This window comes from Perna viridis, chromosome 5 (genome assembly GCF_037379345.1).
Source record: "Perna viridis isolate PV_CMFRI_1.1 ecotype Kerala chromosome 5, ASM3737934v1, whole genome shotgun sequence".
Taxonomy (NCBI): domain Eukaryota; kingdom Metazoa; phylum Mollusca; class Bivalvia; order Mytilida; family Mytilidae; genus Perna; species Perna viridis.
Window position 1 is genome coordinate 41,829,602 of NC_142449.1, and position 16,084 is coordinate 41,845,685.

The following is a 16,084-nucleotide window of genomic DNA, read 5'->3' on the forward strand; positions in this document are numbered from 1 at the left end:
TGACTCATTTGCGTTCATCATTTGGTGGAACCAGGGTAAGTATATCAAAACAGGTTCATAGGTTTATTCTTTACTCTGTCCACACAAACCTTTGAGGTTGAGAAAAGCTACTTTTACCAATACTGTCTAACTATTAAGTGCAAAGAAAACGATTCAGTGATTGGTATGAAATGCTTCCTTTTAAGCACAGAGATAGTCGAATAAGCATAAGCATATCAAAGATTAGTCCATGCAAATTATTTTAACAGGAGCGAATACTGTGAAGGAATGGCCATTGAAAAAAAATTGAGTCAAGTAAAAACTTACATTTCATAATAACCACGGTATTCATTTAAATACCATATTTAAAGTCTCGCTTACACGTTAGTAGAATTCTCCTTGGAATCATATCTTGAAATACAAACCAAAGAGACGTGAATTTATTTCATACATGCGTAATACTATCATACTACCACATCAGTTAATATCATATTGTGACATGCACATTACCAGTTCCCCATCGGGAAGTTGAATATTGCAATATACGGTTGACAGTTGTAAAAGTAAGACTAAAACTATTTTAAATTTGTCAAATCTAGCTATTGTTATTTAATTTAATTAGCAGAGCAACAATTCAAATCAAATGTAGGTTCAACATTAACGAGAAATTGATAAACATAAAAGCTTCTTCAATTTGACGGTTTCTACGACGTGAAACTGCGTAACCATTAATCGTTTCCTTTAAAGATTTTTACAACTGAATTTGTCACGTTTCAACATTAGGCTTCAGAGAAAATGGATTCTGGAAAGCGTTTACACAATGACTATCAAATTAAAGATCAAATACACATTATTGGAAAATTGAAGAGAATTGGTTTACTACAGATGGCCTTTGGTATCATATGTGGAATCGTTTGTATGAAATTATTTTTCATTTAAGCAAACCGTTCTACTAAGATAACATATCTTTTTGAATACAATATAGCAAGTGTTGTTCTATCTGGATGGGTAAGATTAATCATATAAGTAAAAACAAAGAAATATATAGTAGGTCACTGTCAAATTTAAAAAAAAACCATTTCAACAAGACACTGACAGCAAATGAAGAATCAGTAACTACGGTTATGTCTTAGTGAAAAGACCCTGTTTAAGCTGAACCCCATTTATACTTAAAATTGGATCGGTTTAGACTGGTGTTCTATTTTCAAGGTTCAAAATCATTTAGATTGATTTAAAGAGACTTCAAATAAGTGTCTGGTTTCGATATGTTTCCGGATCATTCAAAATGTGTGTTGATGACAGGTGTTACTTTATTTCTTAAGCGTTTATGATCATTGTTCACTTGTTTGATCTAGAAAAAAATCATATTTAAAATACAAAAAAAACCCCAGTAAATAAGCAAACAACCCCTTGCGCCACAAAGTTTCTGTATTCTGGGAATATTCTTATCTATTTTTTAACTATGATGATTACGATTGGAGTTTTCATGGGAGTTAGGAAGATTTTCAAACTTAATCTTGTTCATATTAATTGCGCCCAGGGCTCCGCAATGATAGTAAACATTACGGGCACAATACCGGGGAACATCCTGATTCACAAGAAACACGATAATTTCATGTATGATGCAGAATAACAGTTGACAAACATAGATGCACATTTCATTCACACGTTCAATAGGGCTTAAATAAATATCGTCAAAAAAAAAAAAAAACAAACAAACAAACAAACGAAAAAAAAACAAAAAACCAAAAAAAAAAAAAAACCAAAAAAAAAAAACAAACAAAAAAAACCCGAATGATTCAACTACGCCGAAATGCAAAGAGTAATCAAGAGAACCAAGTTATAGCGCACCAGGGACAAAGACCAGACATGGAAAACAGACATACACAACAAAGAACATAAAGAAACCAAAATCATACATGCAAAGTAACAAAAGCAAATGAGCAACTCGGACTCCACTAAAAACTGGGAGCATGGACCAGGTGCACCGGTAAGGTTAGGCGTCCTCTGCTTTTCTCGAAACACCCACCGGAACATGGCCTAAGCGCGAACACAAGAAACATAGACGATCCGCATACATAATGTGTGGAACCAAATAAAAACAAAATAACAAATTAAAACGGAAGATAAGGGAAACAAGACGTCAAACAAAAAATGCAAAAGCACTAGCAATATGAACTTCCCTCCACCAATAAAACATCACGTGACATCAGACCGAAAGGTAAACATGTCTTCCTCCCTCAGCCAGCGGCACTCGATATATTGAGTACAATCCTGTTATAATCTAGCAACAATAATGCTGTTCCGCGACATGCTGAAAAGGTATTATCATTAGGGGAAAATTTGCAACTTAGTATCATGCTGTGAACGTGCATGATATCATGATATAAAAGTGGAAAAAAAATCCAAAATGACAGAATTAGATATAGGTAACGATAATAATATGTAATTGTCTTAGATGTTATGGTAATGTATTGTATATAATGTACAATACTTTGTCATAATAGCTTATATAACTTACAGATGCTTTTAAGGTAAATCATGCCTACTAAACTGTACATTCTTTTCTGTCATCTTACAAAATCATAATGTAAAAATAGTATGTTTAAATAATTTTTAAAGTATTATTGACAGAGAATAATGGTATGTTAAAATAGAAACACCAATTGTATAAAGCCTTTTTGAAGGGGTGATTATTGGCGAGAAAATATTGTGTAGAAATGTAATGGGAATTTAAGTTTTCATTAATACTACAAGAAAAAAAGTTTAGTAATCTCAATTTTCATTTTATAATATAAAAGAATGTCAGTTGAGTGTTCTTTATAGAAGAAATTCTATCTACCAGTTATTTGCAAAACAGTGATATTCCCCACAGAATCTATATAATGCTTTATTTAGGCTTAATTTATCTCAAAATCAATTTCGGAGACTAATGTTTTAACATTAATATTCTAAAGCATGTTCATTCAATGTATGTCATCTTCCAGGTAAATAAAAGGTATACTCCATCTTAAACCTTAGACTTACGACTTTATTAGTCTGCATCCCTTCTATCACCGTATTTTTTTGTATCATAGTTCCTCTTGACTGGATACATTCCTATCTGTATGACTATGCGCAATCGACAAAGTTGGATCTGTTTGGTACGTAATACATTATTTCCTTGAAATTACCTCATACTTAATGTAGTGCTAGTTTGTGAAAAGTGTCATTTAGAATTCAATTAATTTTTGAATTGTTTTGTTTTTATTCTTTCTATTTGTGTATTTTTTTCAATCGCTATCTTTTTTTAAGAGTCGACTCTAATATATATATTTTATTTGTCTACTGGCACTTTATTGTAATCCAGAAAAATAGTTTCCTGATTCTGTGCTTTGTTAGCATATTAATAGTTGACCCAGTGGTAATCCGTCTTAATATGATAAGCTACATTCGTGTAGGTGAAAATAAAAGTTGGTCATGGTAAAACCTGTCGCAACAACCTTTACAATAAATCATAAGATAAGAAGAAAGGAAATTAAATGTCGTCTTAAATTTTCCATATTGAATATAAAGATTACTTTTACCATCTCAAATTAATGCTTTCTTTTGTCGATGAGCATGCGTGGCATATACTTCCTCGAAGAAGAGCTTGAATATGATATAAATGAAAGAATTTTCTTCGCAGAAGTGTTTATTGGGGATGCTTCAAGCATTCTAATCGACTATCACACAGATAGCACGAAATATTCTATCGAAATCCAAATTCAACTCACGTACATAATAATTTGCTCCAAAATCAATTTTCCCAAATATACGGCCTGTGATTGTTTAACGACATCAAATACATCTTATTCATAATACAAGATGAATAAGTGAACAACAGCCTCGTTAAAAAAGTACAAAGGAACAATATAAAAATAAAATACAAATAAAACGCAAAAATATATTTTAAAAAATATGGGCCTAAATTTTCGGCCTTACGGCTCTCGGGAAAAACTATTTAAAACAGGAGACTGGCAACTGCCAACCCACAGCACAAAGACAAGATGCCCTTCAAAATATTATTTTAGTTATCAACATTTGTCTTATGTAGCGCACTGAGTATGGAGATGTTGTAGCAGTAGTACCTGCCTTAATTGTTACTAGTTGCCTGTTACAGATGTTCTGTACAATCTTTGCCGCCTATGTTTGTTTTCGTTTTTATTCAAAATAGGTAAGATACAGTTATCATAGACCACATACATAACAAACACACAAATATACCGTTATATTAACTTGATAACTATTCGGGATTGTAATGTACGAATTTAGTACTTCTAGGTCAATTACTACAGATCAACACATTGATAACTGTCTAAACCGAATCCATTTTGGACTATAGACTATTCTCGGTTTAGACAGATGTACGATTTACTTGGGTTCAAAGAACATTTAAGTGCCTGGTGTGGACATGTTTTCGGGTTATTAAGGGTTCGGTTTAGACAGGTTCCATTGTAATATGGCTGAGGTAAGAATAAAGCCAACTCTCCATTTCAAACGTGATATTCAGTATTAAAGCTCCGATGTTATCGTTGTCTTTTAAAAAACGGCAATCGGTTGTATTAATTCCACGGATCTCTGCTCAAGGATACGACAAAAATGTTAATAAATACTTCCCTGTCGATTCCATCCCGTGGATCCTATCGTTGTTGCTTTTCTGGTTTCTGATTGTTGATTTCTTATATGCGTTTTGTGGCAGGTGGTTGTAAAATATGTTCGATTGATTGTTTTATTTTGTTTCAATTTTTGTATTCAATTATATGTATAATATTTTCAAATGAGGTACACATTTTTACGTTTTCAATGTATTTTTAATTTCTTTTTTTTCTAAATTTCTAATTTAACTTCTTTAGATTTTATATTTTTTAAAACAGATTTTAACTGATGTTGGAACTAACCAGCTACAAAGCGGAACTGTTTACAGAATGACTCAACCATTCTTAAACCCTACATATGGTCTGGATAATTTGGTGTTTTGGCATATTTAAATAAACAATTGAAATTTAAAAAATATGTATGCATTTAAAGTAGAATAGATTATGTCCAGTAAAAATCTGAACTTCCCAAAAAGAAAAGAAAAATAAAACAAACAAAAATAAAGCAAAAGCAAAACAAACAAAACAAATCAAACCAATCAATTGAAATCAAACACAACAAAACCGAACAAACACAAACAAAAACAAAAACAATACACAAATCAAAACAAAACGGTATCTTATTGTAATATATGTCTATTTTTTTAAAATAGAATTGTCTACTAGAAAAACATCCGAAAGACAGGGAAACCAGACTCAGTTTAGTTGTAAACCAGGAATTAAGCGATAGTTGAAGGTGCTGTCTGGTTCATGGATTTAATCTCGTGTGTGTACCTTACGTAATGATACGTCTTTGTGGCAATCGTTGATAATGCTATAGGGTAATCTAGGAAACCAAGATTCTATCCAATGAAGATGTGTTTGAGATTAGCAAAGGTTCCTTTTTTGAAATTGATTTTAAGAGCAATTTAAGGAACCAGGATTCTAGCGGAAATGAAAAGAATGTAATCCAAGGACAAAGACCAGACATGGAAAACAGACAAACACAACAGAAAACATAAAATGAGCAGAATAATACATAAAAAGTTATAAAAGTAAAGGAACAAGTCGTAATCCACTAAAACTGTGAGCATGGACCAGGTGCAACATCAGTGCAAGCGTCCTCCGCCTACCTAGAAACATCCACCGAGTTATTTATAAAATGTTACGTCCGGGGTATACGAAAGAGGCTATGACACCTCGAACAAATCAGTTTGTATGGTGCAGATGGGTATACCGTAACGACGAACGAGTTCATGATGACAAGATAACCCTGTTCAAGAACCCTAATTGTAAGAAGTCTATCGCGGAACAAATGTCTGCGTAGATACGGCAAGCTCTGGCATAACGTATGAGTTGTAATATGGAAGCTCCATACGCAGGTGTTGAAAAGATGTAGCTAAGATGAACAAAAAGCTGACGATACGGTGCCTAGTAAAACTATTGTTTGAAATATCAGATTTTTGAAACAAAGGAAAAGAGAATTTCACTTCGGTAAATTGATGCCTTATACTACGTTTATAATGCAATAAAATACATGTCCACAAATATTATTAATACAGTAAAGTGGATTTCTATTGAAAGAGTAATCAAGGGAACCAAGGTTCTAGCGGAAATCAAATGAAAGTAATTCAAGGATAAAGACCAAATACGGGAAACAGACATACACAACAAAAAACATTAAATAACTAAAATAAAACATTCAAAGTGAAAACAGGGAATGAGCAACTCTGACTCCACTAAAAACTGGGAACATGACCAGGTGCACCGGTAGGGTAAGCGTTCTCTGATTTTCTAGAAACACTCGCTGAGTTACTTAAACAAATTACACAATTTTAGGAACAAAAAATGGAAACCATGTTGTTATTGATTCTTCGTTGCATTAAATGGCTTACACGGAAGTGGCAGTTTGATATTCTCATGGTCAAAGCTTAAATTACTGTTTTCTTCTAGAATCTGCATAAGTTGGTTTTAAACGGCAACTTGGTTTCATTGTTGGACTCTGAAGATTCCTTGTCTGTGTATATTGTTCTCTACATAAGATATAAAAAAAGCATTTTGTTAGAGAGTTAATTATTTTATTACACTGAATACTCGCAGACGAGTCAAAATAGTATTTTATTTGTATACAAAATCGTGTACCAAATATAAATAACTATTCATATACTAAAAGTCGAATATTGATAATGCCTCGAATTGCCATATTAATTTCTTCCTAGCGTGGTTGTATTATAGAAAGATAAAATTAAGGTTATTCTTTTTTGCGAGAATTGTATCTTCATTTTAAGAAAAGAAACAAATTAGAAAGGTTGCTCATTGATAAGAGTTAGCTGCTTGTATTTCTGTTATTTTTTAGTCTTTGCATACCTTGTCACTGTTAATTCCATATGATAAACAACAACAGCATACGAGTACACCGACGATTGCGAATACAATCTGTACAAGGCAAGTCAAAGTTATCAAAGCAGCAACAACTCCTAAACTATGTTCGTATAAAGTTCCCTAAAATAACAAAAAAAGTTAAATAATTTTTTTCTTCACTTCAAACTGTTAATTTTTGTCTTCAAAACTTGCAGATTTGGGAAAGAATTTTACGATTCATATTATTTTTTTTTCTCGGTATTAGTTACATGTCATACAGAATTAATAAATGCGTTTTTATAACCGACCAGTTATATACCCAAGGTCTGTCATATCAGCCCAAGGTCTGTCATATCAGCCCAAGGAAAATTGTAATAATTCAAGGCAACCCTATGATTATACAATTACTTTAAAATCTAAAATTTGAATTTGTCTTCCTATCGGATTCAGTTTTCAAAATGTCCTTTCAATATGTGAAAGAGTTCCTCTATCTGTAATTACAGTTTTCATGATAAAAGTGAAAATAAAAGTATGTATGCTTGGGGGGAATTTATTTTGTTACAATATATTCACTGGTTTAAGGGAGAATATATTCAATAAACAGTTAACAACGATAGTATCGACAGAAGCGAATAATGGCAATGGAATCAAATTTAGGTTTTATAAACTGCATGTTATACACATATACTATATATAGGATATACTGTATGTACACATGAATGACAAAATATGAACCCGTTTAAAGGCAACTTACACTTTTCATAAGAATCAGCACGATTGGGATACTGAACAAAGCTCCAACGAAGCACAAAACAGTATAGATATCTTTCTAAAATTAGCATGTAATCAGTTTGAATTCGAAAGAGTCATTAGTTTATATACAATACAGAATATCAATCGATTTCATCATGTATATCATTTTCTGTTGTTTTGTCAATCATTACAAGTATAAAGAAGCAATAAAAATTCTTTTAACCAAGTAAACAAATAATTAAATGAACGGAAATAAAATAAAATAAAAAAAATGTATTAAAAGTACCATTAACATATTCAATATGAAAAAAAACTAAAAATAAAGAAATGAAAGGAAAACATTTTCATGCATAAAAAATATATGAAAATGGAACAAAAATAGGAAGTGTCAGGAAAAACAGTGTAAATGATATGGTATTTACATTGAAAACGCTCGTCATGTGATATAAATTTTGTATTAACTTTTAGAATAGTACAAAGTGTTATCGTTAATAATCATTTCGAGATCAACTCGATCTTCTTGGGTCAATCTTTTTTTAAGTATATTGTGGATAAAGATGATAATTGTTATTAAGCCGTTGAACATAAAGAAAAGTTGATTAAAGTATTATATTAACTAATGCTAAAGAAAAGAGATAGAGAGAAGAAATGATTACTCGACAGAAATCGACTGAAACCAATTTGTAGCAGTTACCTCATAAAGACAGTCTTAGTATACTTTCTGCGGACATAAGAAATAATAATAATAATGATATGAATAATAATAATAATAATAATAATAATAATAATAATAATAATAATAATAATAATAATAATAATAAAAAATAACAGAACAACATTACGTAAACGCAAAAGGGATCATCACAAACCCCATAAAAACAAGGTAAATGCAGTTGCTCTTTAAGGTTGAGCAGTTCCTTTTACCTTTTAATAGGTAGTGACAGATTGCAAAAATAATCGACACCAATTGTACAGCATAGCCGTAGCACGTTGGCAGACAAATGTACAGCCTAAAAATTAGATTAACGTGTCCACATAAAAAGACATTAACTAGGATTTGTATCAAATAAAACAAGCAATACATACATACCAAGAGAAGCAAACTGCTTTGTTCGTTTTTGGTCATGCAAAATGGTAAAAATCCGGCCAAAAGGAACTAAAAAGACATAACAAGACAGGTTTAGTAGATGGTTTTGAAAAAAAAAATGGTTACCGAGCATGTCATAAAAACCTAGTTTTAATTTATAAATATCAATGTAATTGCTATGTTTTACAAATCAATCGCTTAATAAATATTTTAACTAACAAGACAAGCAAATGATTGGCATGTAGTTGTTTTATATGAGATCTCTAAAGTTCAGGCAGGGCTATATAAGAAGTACAGCAGTGTTTTTAAAACTTACATCTTGTTTATTGTAAATAATCATTTCAGATTCAAAAGTAGGAGTGCTAAATGTTACAACTAACTATAAAACGTGTACAGTAAAGACTTTTTATTTTAATGGCAATATATAGTCCGAAGAATGATTTGTCTTTAAATGTTTCTATTAACTTACCAATCCAGAGAGTATAAGACATGTTATATCAAGTTCCAAAAACGGATTGACAGAGTAATTATTTTGTTCTTTGCTTTCACTCTCATTTTGTGAAGAAATACTAAGATTAGCAGCTGAATAGTATTCAGAATCACCACACATTTGTAGGTGTTCACACTTCTGATTTCCCACCATTGTAGCTCCTACTATACATAGAATTCCACAAATCATTGCAGAGACGATCTGTGTACCACCTAGTTTCTTCAAAGATCCGATGTTGTATGATTGATAATCCTTCCAATAGATTATACCTAGAGTTTTTCCTTGACCCATTGTTTTTGTTGCGGTTTAACTTCAATATATATTTACATATATATTGAACGTGTATAATTGATAAAGGCTATGAAAGGCTTGTAGTTACTAGAACGTATGAATCTAAATCCGTGTTAAGTAATAAATAGTGCATTTATTTTAGTTTTTGTCGTAAGAATACCACCTGGAAAGCTGGAGTAAATAGGTCCGATTCTTCTTCTTTTGACTGCAAGTATAGTTTTTTAAAAGATACAATAAAAAAAAAAAAACTACTAAAACAACTACTAAAATTAATTTGCCTCATAAATGTGTTAAGATATAAGTTTGTCGTCACATAATTTTAATTTTTAACATACCGTACGTGTGCTGTTGTTGATAATTATTTTCTTCCCGTATTTGATAGGGATTGCGATAGGAATATATTTACAGTATACATATAACCAGTATTTTTCTTCATGTGTAAAAATAGAACTAGATCAATGGAACTTTAAAACGATTATTCAACATTTACTGATTCATTTAAATAACAAGTATGTAAAAAACTAATAAAATCACACATTAAAATTTGTATATATAGGTTCGTAAAGGCATTTTAGATATCTACGTGAAAGTTGTGGGATTTATTTACATTGTAAACAACGAATTGCAACCTACCGAATACTTTATTTCTTAATGCATTCAATAGTCGGTGGCTAAGATTGCAATTGTTCATCATGAGATCGTTGAATTGAAACATTCATAAACACACACACACTAGGGAAAATATAAAAACCATTTAATATGTCAAGGACATATTCATTGGGTAAAGCAGAAAAAAGAAGTGTATTTTTCTGATTAAAATATAAAATATCATATGCATTAATATCATTGTGCCATATTCTCTCACATTCTCTACAATATAATGACTGGTAATAAATTTTGTTAGGTAATATGTTTTTATCATACTTAAGCTAGCATAATATCACAGGATTGTGCATAGAAAGTTTATTACACCATTGCATATAAAACAAAAACAAGGCTCGGCTCAGTTTTGGGTTGACCTGCTATACACATTAGGGTCTGCTCTTTTAAACTAACTTTCCGGTAACAACACATGATTAAAAATGACCGTTTCGTGATAAACGTTACAAATTTATATCGGGTATTTATCGTAAATGTTATGTAGTTTTTTTTAATAGATATCTTTAACTCTTTCTTTTCTTTATTTGATTATCAGTTGTGAAAACCATCTTTGGCTGACCCTAAACTATGCCTTTTTTCTTTCGACAGGAGCACTTCTACATTATCCGAAAATGTTTTTTTGTTAAAAAATATAAACGCTGATAAGATGAAGTTTACATTACAAGCATCGTTATTGATGATGATACATGAATCAATATTAAAGGATTCGATTATTTTGTTATTTTTCAATTATAACTGTAATGATATTGGACTAACAATTCCTTTTGTTAGCTTAAGAAACTTACATACATGATTATTGGCCCTTATTAGTATCGAAGAACATATGTAATTGATTTTCAGTGTAATCGAATATTTTAAAATAATATATTGGCAATATATTTATATCATTCTTTATGTTTCTGCGAAACCGTGTTTGTTGATTTTAATTTTGTAAGAAAAACAATTTTATTTGCAGACCGAAAATACAAATAAAATATTCAAGAAAGCAGTAAAGTCTTACTATCTATATGATATACTAAATAAGTATTTTCTTTTACGAACATTAGGTTTTGTCATTTACTCTAATAAATAATGCATGATTTCTATCGCAAATTATTGTTGATCATGTTCTATATTCATAAATGTATTCCAGAAACATATTTTTTTTAGACAACACGAAGATTTATTGCTTGAATGAAAGCGATACTTGATAGTGGACTATAAGGTATAAATTATTCACAAAGTCAGCTCTGCCACAGTGTAACAGACATCGTTAAGTTTCATAAAGCTTTTTGAATCATATTTCTTTCTGCTTCAAGTTTTGTAACACATACAATCAAACATTATACAGCCGAATCAGTGGCGGATCCTTGGGAGGCTGCAAGTGGTTGGCACTCCTATTATAGAAAAACTTGTTATATTCATGTTTTTAATTGGCAAAAAATGCAAATAATGTCCTAGCACACAAAACCTTTTTCCGAGGAACCCCGATTGAACCCCTCCTTTTCAAAGTGTCTGGATCCGCCCCTTAGAAGGTGAATAATAATCACATGTTAATGGTAAGAGTAATCAAGGGAACTAAGGTTCTAGCAGAAATCAAAAGAATGTAATCCAAGGAAAAAGACCAGACAGGGAAACAGACAAACACATCAAAGAACATAAAATAACAAAAATAATACATTCAAAGTAACAAAAGTAAATGAGCAACTCGGACTTAAAATTATGAAAAAAGTACATTGTTTTTCTTTTAGACATATCATGTTAAATTAAAACAACACAATTACAATATAAGTGGGTTAAATAGGTACCCTTATTAGGTATTTTATGTTGTAGGTACATATGTCAGAAGCTTCAAATATATCTGACCATTGCAGAATGTTTGCAGTTTTCAAGTTAAGAGTCGACCACTTCAAGCCATGTGTGATCATGTCCCCGACCATTTTTGTGAGCACTATGAGCAGATAACTAATTTAATAAATCTAATTGCAACTGGTAAATGAATGCCAAGTCTCTTTATATGGATGTTTTAATAGGTCTTGTGATAATATATTGGAGGAAAACCTCCTTCCAATGTTTTATTTCATAAACAAATGTGAACCGAAGATATTCCTTTTAAGCTATTTGTTTAACTTTTGTTTAGAGGTATTCGTTTTGTTCGCTCGGATGTTATATAGCTATATGTTTCATACATGGTCATATAACTGTTCCCGACGTATTCAAGTTAACTGGTACGAACCTAGTATGCATGTGTGTATATGCTCAAAACATGTTAAAAATTTTATAACATAGAAATAACCAATCGGTACTACAAAAAAATCGAAACCAAAAAAAAAAAAAAAAAAGGTTTCTATGGATTGATAACAGCAGTGTTCTTGGTTGAGTTATTGGTGCTAGACTATACCGGATTACTACCACTTGCCGAGTGCCGCTGGTGGAGCAAAGCAGGGTATACTTATCCTTCCGAACACTTGATATCAGTCTCGGGTTTTTGTTTATATCATTAGTGCTTTATTTGTATGATGTCGTTTTCCCTCATCTTTTGTCTCGGTGTTTAGATGTTACTCTGTTTGCTACATTCTGCATGTAGATTGTCATTGCTTCCCGTTTTCACTTTAATGCCATGTTTGTTTTATTTTGACATATTTTGCCAGTTATGCCAATGCTGACACTTAGGTAAATTTTTGCCGATCGTGGCACGGACATGCTATATAGTCATTTATTTCTGTTTTTTTGAATTAGCGAATAGTTGAATCATTTGGGAAACTTGCCATAGCACATATTATTAAATACATTGGATTTAAACGTACATTTATGCCTAAATTAGTAAAACAATCAGTGGTTATGATTGTAGATTGCGTTTGCTTGTATGCTTATTACGTCAATAGTTAAATAATTTTACATCTAAACATTACGGAAAAGTCTTGCCGGGTGTAGAGATCAATTCTTTTGACTTCGAATTCTTTTCATCAGGGACGGTCCGCTTTCGTTTCTTGTAATCAGAGTTTTTTTAAATTTCCATCCAAAGCGTTTGCAGCAAGATAAGTATGAGAATATTCAGAACTAGCATTAGCTTGTTTTCCAAATGCAACTTCTTGTAGAAGTCCTTGGTCATTCCCTTTAAAACGTAGAAACTCTCTGTTAGCAAAATAAAGGAAGTAAAAGATATATCTTAAAAGTTTAATGTTATATTCGATTTTGTATGACAAAATAGTATTTTTATGCTGTATTGCATGTTTCACACAATTAGGACGAGTGATTAATTCTCTAATGTATTTACAAATGATGCAAATATCAAATGTTACCAATAATGAAGATTTTGTTTTCTTAAACAGCGTACACTGACTCGAAACAAAAGAGTATGTTATCGTTTTAGTACATTAATATGAAATAATATGTGTTCACTCAAACTTTGTTCTTACTACATTTGGTAGTGATGGAACAGTAGGAGCCAAGAACATTCCAAATACTTAATACAGCTTTTAAATGGTATGAACTTACCACTGACACGATATACCATAACAAAATTCCAATTTCCGTTGTACCCATCCATGTTCTCAATTTAGAAAGATCCTCATTCCCTATAGAATCTCCATATTTAGAATCAGGTACAATGTATGCACATTATCAAATTAAATCTATATTTCAAACATTTTAAACATTTAAGAGTAATTCTCTGTAACCATCAAAGGAATCAGTAATGGCTGGGAAATCATAGGTGTCAGATTTTTACCAAATTTGGTAGATAAGCCCATATTGTGGCTCAATTGACAAAAATGATAAAAATTTTCCTAGCATACATTCGGTTGCTATGGAAACTGTTGACCTAGATTTTTTCGCAGAAACTCAGTGTTTTTCAGTGGTAACTTAACCAGATGTAGACTTCTATACTTATGACAAATCGAAGTTGCTTCATTTAGAAATCTCAGTTTTTGTTCTGGCTAGCATAAGACTTGCTTTTTGTAAGATTAAACAAGATTAAAAGTGTGACATATTCTGAAATAAAGGATTCCAAAATACTAGAAGATAGACATTTTCAATTTTTGTACAAAACTGAAAATTTGACCTTTTTGAGTAAGATTTACGAAAGAAAGCAACCATCGGTATAGTTCTAAAATTAAAAGTAATTAACTTTTAAAAATGGTTACCATGTCGCTTTTCTAAAAAATGACCAATGAAATTTCAACACAATCTTCTCGATATTTGATGTAATTTGAACATTTAAAATCACAAAATGACTAATAACTTTATGTTTTCTTAAAAATTGCGTATTTATCTAATCATTATTGGAACTGTAAAAGTTAGGATACTTGTATGATAGAAACTAGAGGCTCCCAAGAATCTGAATGACACACCATGTTCAATTTTTGCATTTCAATGGCAATAACTCTAACATTGAGTCGTCTAATAACTTTAACCCAACAGAGACTCTTTAAGGCCTTATCATAAGGATCACTTCAACAATTTAAAATATATTTTTGTCTGTCTATCATAGTTTTTATGATATTCTCCGAAAAATAAAAAAGGCATTATTTGTCTTTCATGGCCAATAATACTGACCAAGTGTTGACTTATAACTTTGACGCAATGTAGCCCATAACGATCATTTCATCAATAGAATTGTTTATCTATATATTATAGTTTTGAAGACATTGGCTAAAAACTCAAAAAACAACGTCATTTTTCACATTTCAAGGACAATAACTCCAACAAGGAGTCAACATACAATTAGAAGAATCAATCAATCATTTAAAAGTTAGATCTATCTATTAATGTTTTCAGGATATTGGCTGAAAATTGCAAAAAAGTAATTTTTTGCATTAGTATGGCAATAATAATACCAAGGAGTCATCGGACTGCTTTGAGCCAATGTAGAGCTCTTTAAGTTGACGAAGAGAAGCCCCAATTATTTTTTCTATTGCTCTATAATCTTTGAGATTTAAGTGGAAATTAGTAACTCTCCCACAGTGGTCTAAAAATAGGAATGACGGCCATGTTTTACACTTGATCCATATATTATTGGAACACTTTTAAAAGTAAGTACCCTAATTGTGCTTATGACCGAGTTTGGCAACAATCCAATGAAAAAAGAAACGACAACGACGGATGCATAGTGATGGCAACAGCTCACATGGCATAATAACCCCTTCCCAAACCCGTGGAAATTGGTTGAAAAATTATAAATTTAACAATACAACAGTGTCACCAAAGACATCACCAACTATTCAGTGCATTCAAATCTATTAAAAGAGATTATTATCTTGAGTCCATAAGTAATATTTTATAATTTTGAAAAAATGTAGTTTATAAAAATAAAAGAGAGGCATTTTTTCCTGAAATGTATCATCATGCCTTTTGTAATAAAGTTTGTCACAAAATATTCATAGAGAGTGGAATAACATTTTAAACCAAATGACAATAAAATTATATTTCTATACTCAAAACAATGCATTTGTAATATGTCAATAAATTGGAATAACATTTTAAACCAAATGACAATAAAATTATATTTCTATACTCAAAACAATGCATTTGTAATATGCCAATATTTCTGAGACATTCAAATGGTAATTCATAAATAAACAACTTATTTAGATTGTAAAAAGGTTCAAATCCTTAACTCAAATTACTTGGTTTCAAATAAATAGAAAATATAAATTAATATTTTTTAATTTCTATGAAAATAATATCAAAATTTCTTTTTCGTAATTTTATCATTGTGGAATGTATAAGAACATCCAAATTGAGGACAGTCTTTTCATTTTGAAAATCAGCTTATATCCAGGCGACGGAAATAAAATGGCTGCTAAAATGAAAATGAAATGACGATGACATGAAATGAAATAAAAGGAAGAGACAAGGATAATAGGTCGACAATTTTCGATTGCTACT

The 16,084-nt window shown here is 31.0% G+C and overlaps 1 protein-coding gene across 2 annotated transcripts; it reads right to left on the minus strand.

Moving 5' to 3' along the window:
- Window positions 1–6,077: 6,077 nt before the first annotated feature.
- On the minus strand, window positions 6,078–9,974 carry LOC148617767 (uncharacterized). 2 transcript variants are annotated; one of them, XM_088585313.1, is made up of 6 exons: window positions 9,892–9,974; window positions 9,245–9,761; window positions 8,779–8,844; window positions 7,690–7,764; window positions 6,942–7,076; window positions 6,078–6,607 (listed from the first exon to the last, which is right to left on the minus strand). In XM_088585313.1, exons 2-6 carry the CDS (start codon window positions 9,554–9,556, stop codon window positions 6,524–6,526), a joined length of 672 nt encoding a protein of 223 aa, XP_088441439.1. In that variant the 5' UTR covers window positions 9,557–9,761; window positions 9,892–9,974; the 3' UTR covers window positions 6,078–6,523. The 2 variants fall into 2 exon arrangements, with proteins under 2 accessions (XP_088441439.1, XP_088441440.1); XM_088585314.1 differs by lacking the exon at window positions 7,690–7,764.
- Window positions 9,975–16,084: the final 6,110 nt, after the last annotated feature.

What these genes read in the sequence shown, in the direction of transcription:
- LOC148617767 (XM_088585313.1), bottom strand. Translation starts at nt 9,556, where the DNA reads ATGGGTCAAGGAAAAACTCTAGGTATAATCTATTGGAAGGATTATCAA. An exon ending in TGCTGATTCTTATGAAAAGT is followed by an intron (nt 7,077 to 7,689) that starts GTAAGTTGCCTT and finishes TTGTTATTTTAG; the next exon opens with GGAACTTTATACGAACATAG. An exon ending in ATGGAATTAACAGTGACAAG is followed by an intron (nt 6,608 to 6,941) that starts GTATGCAAAGAC and finishes TATCTTATGTAG; the next exon opens with AGAACAATATACACAGACAA.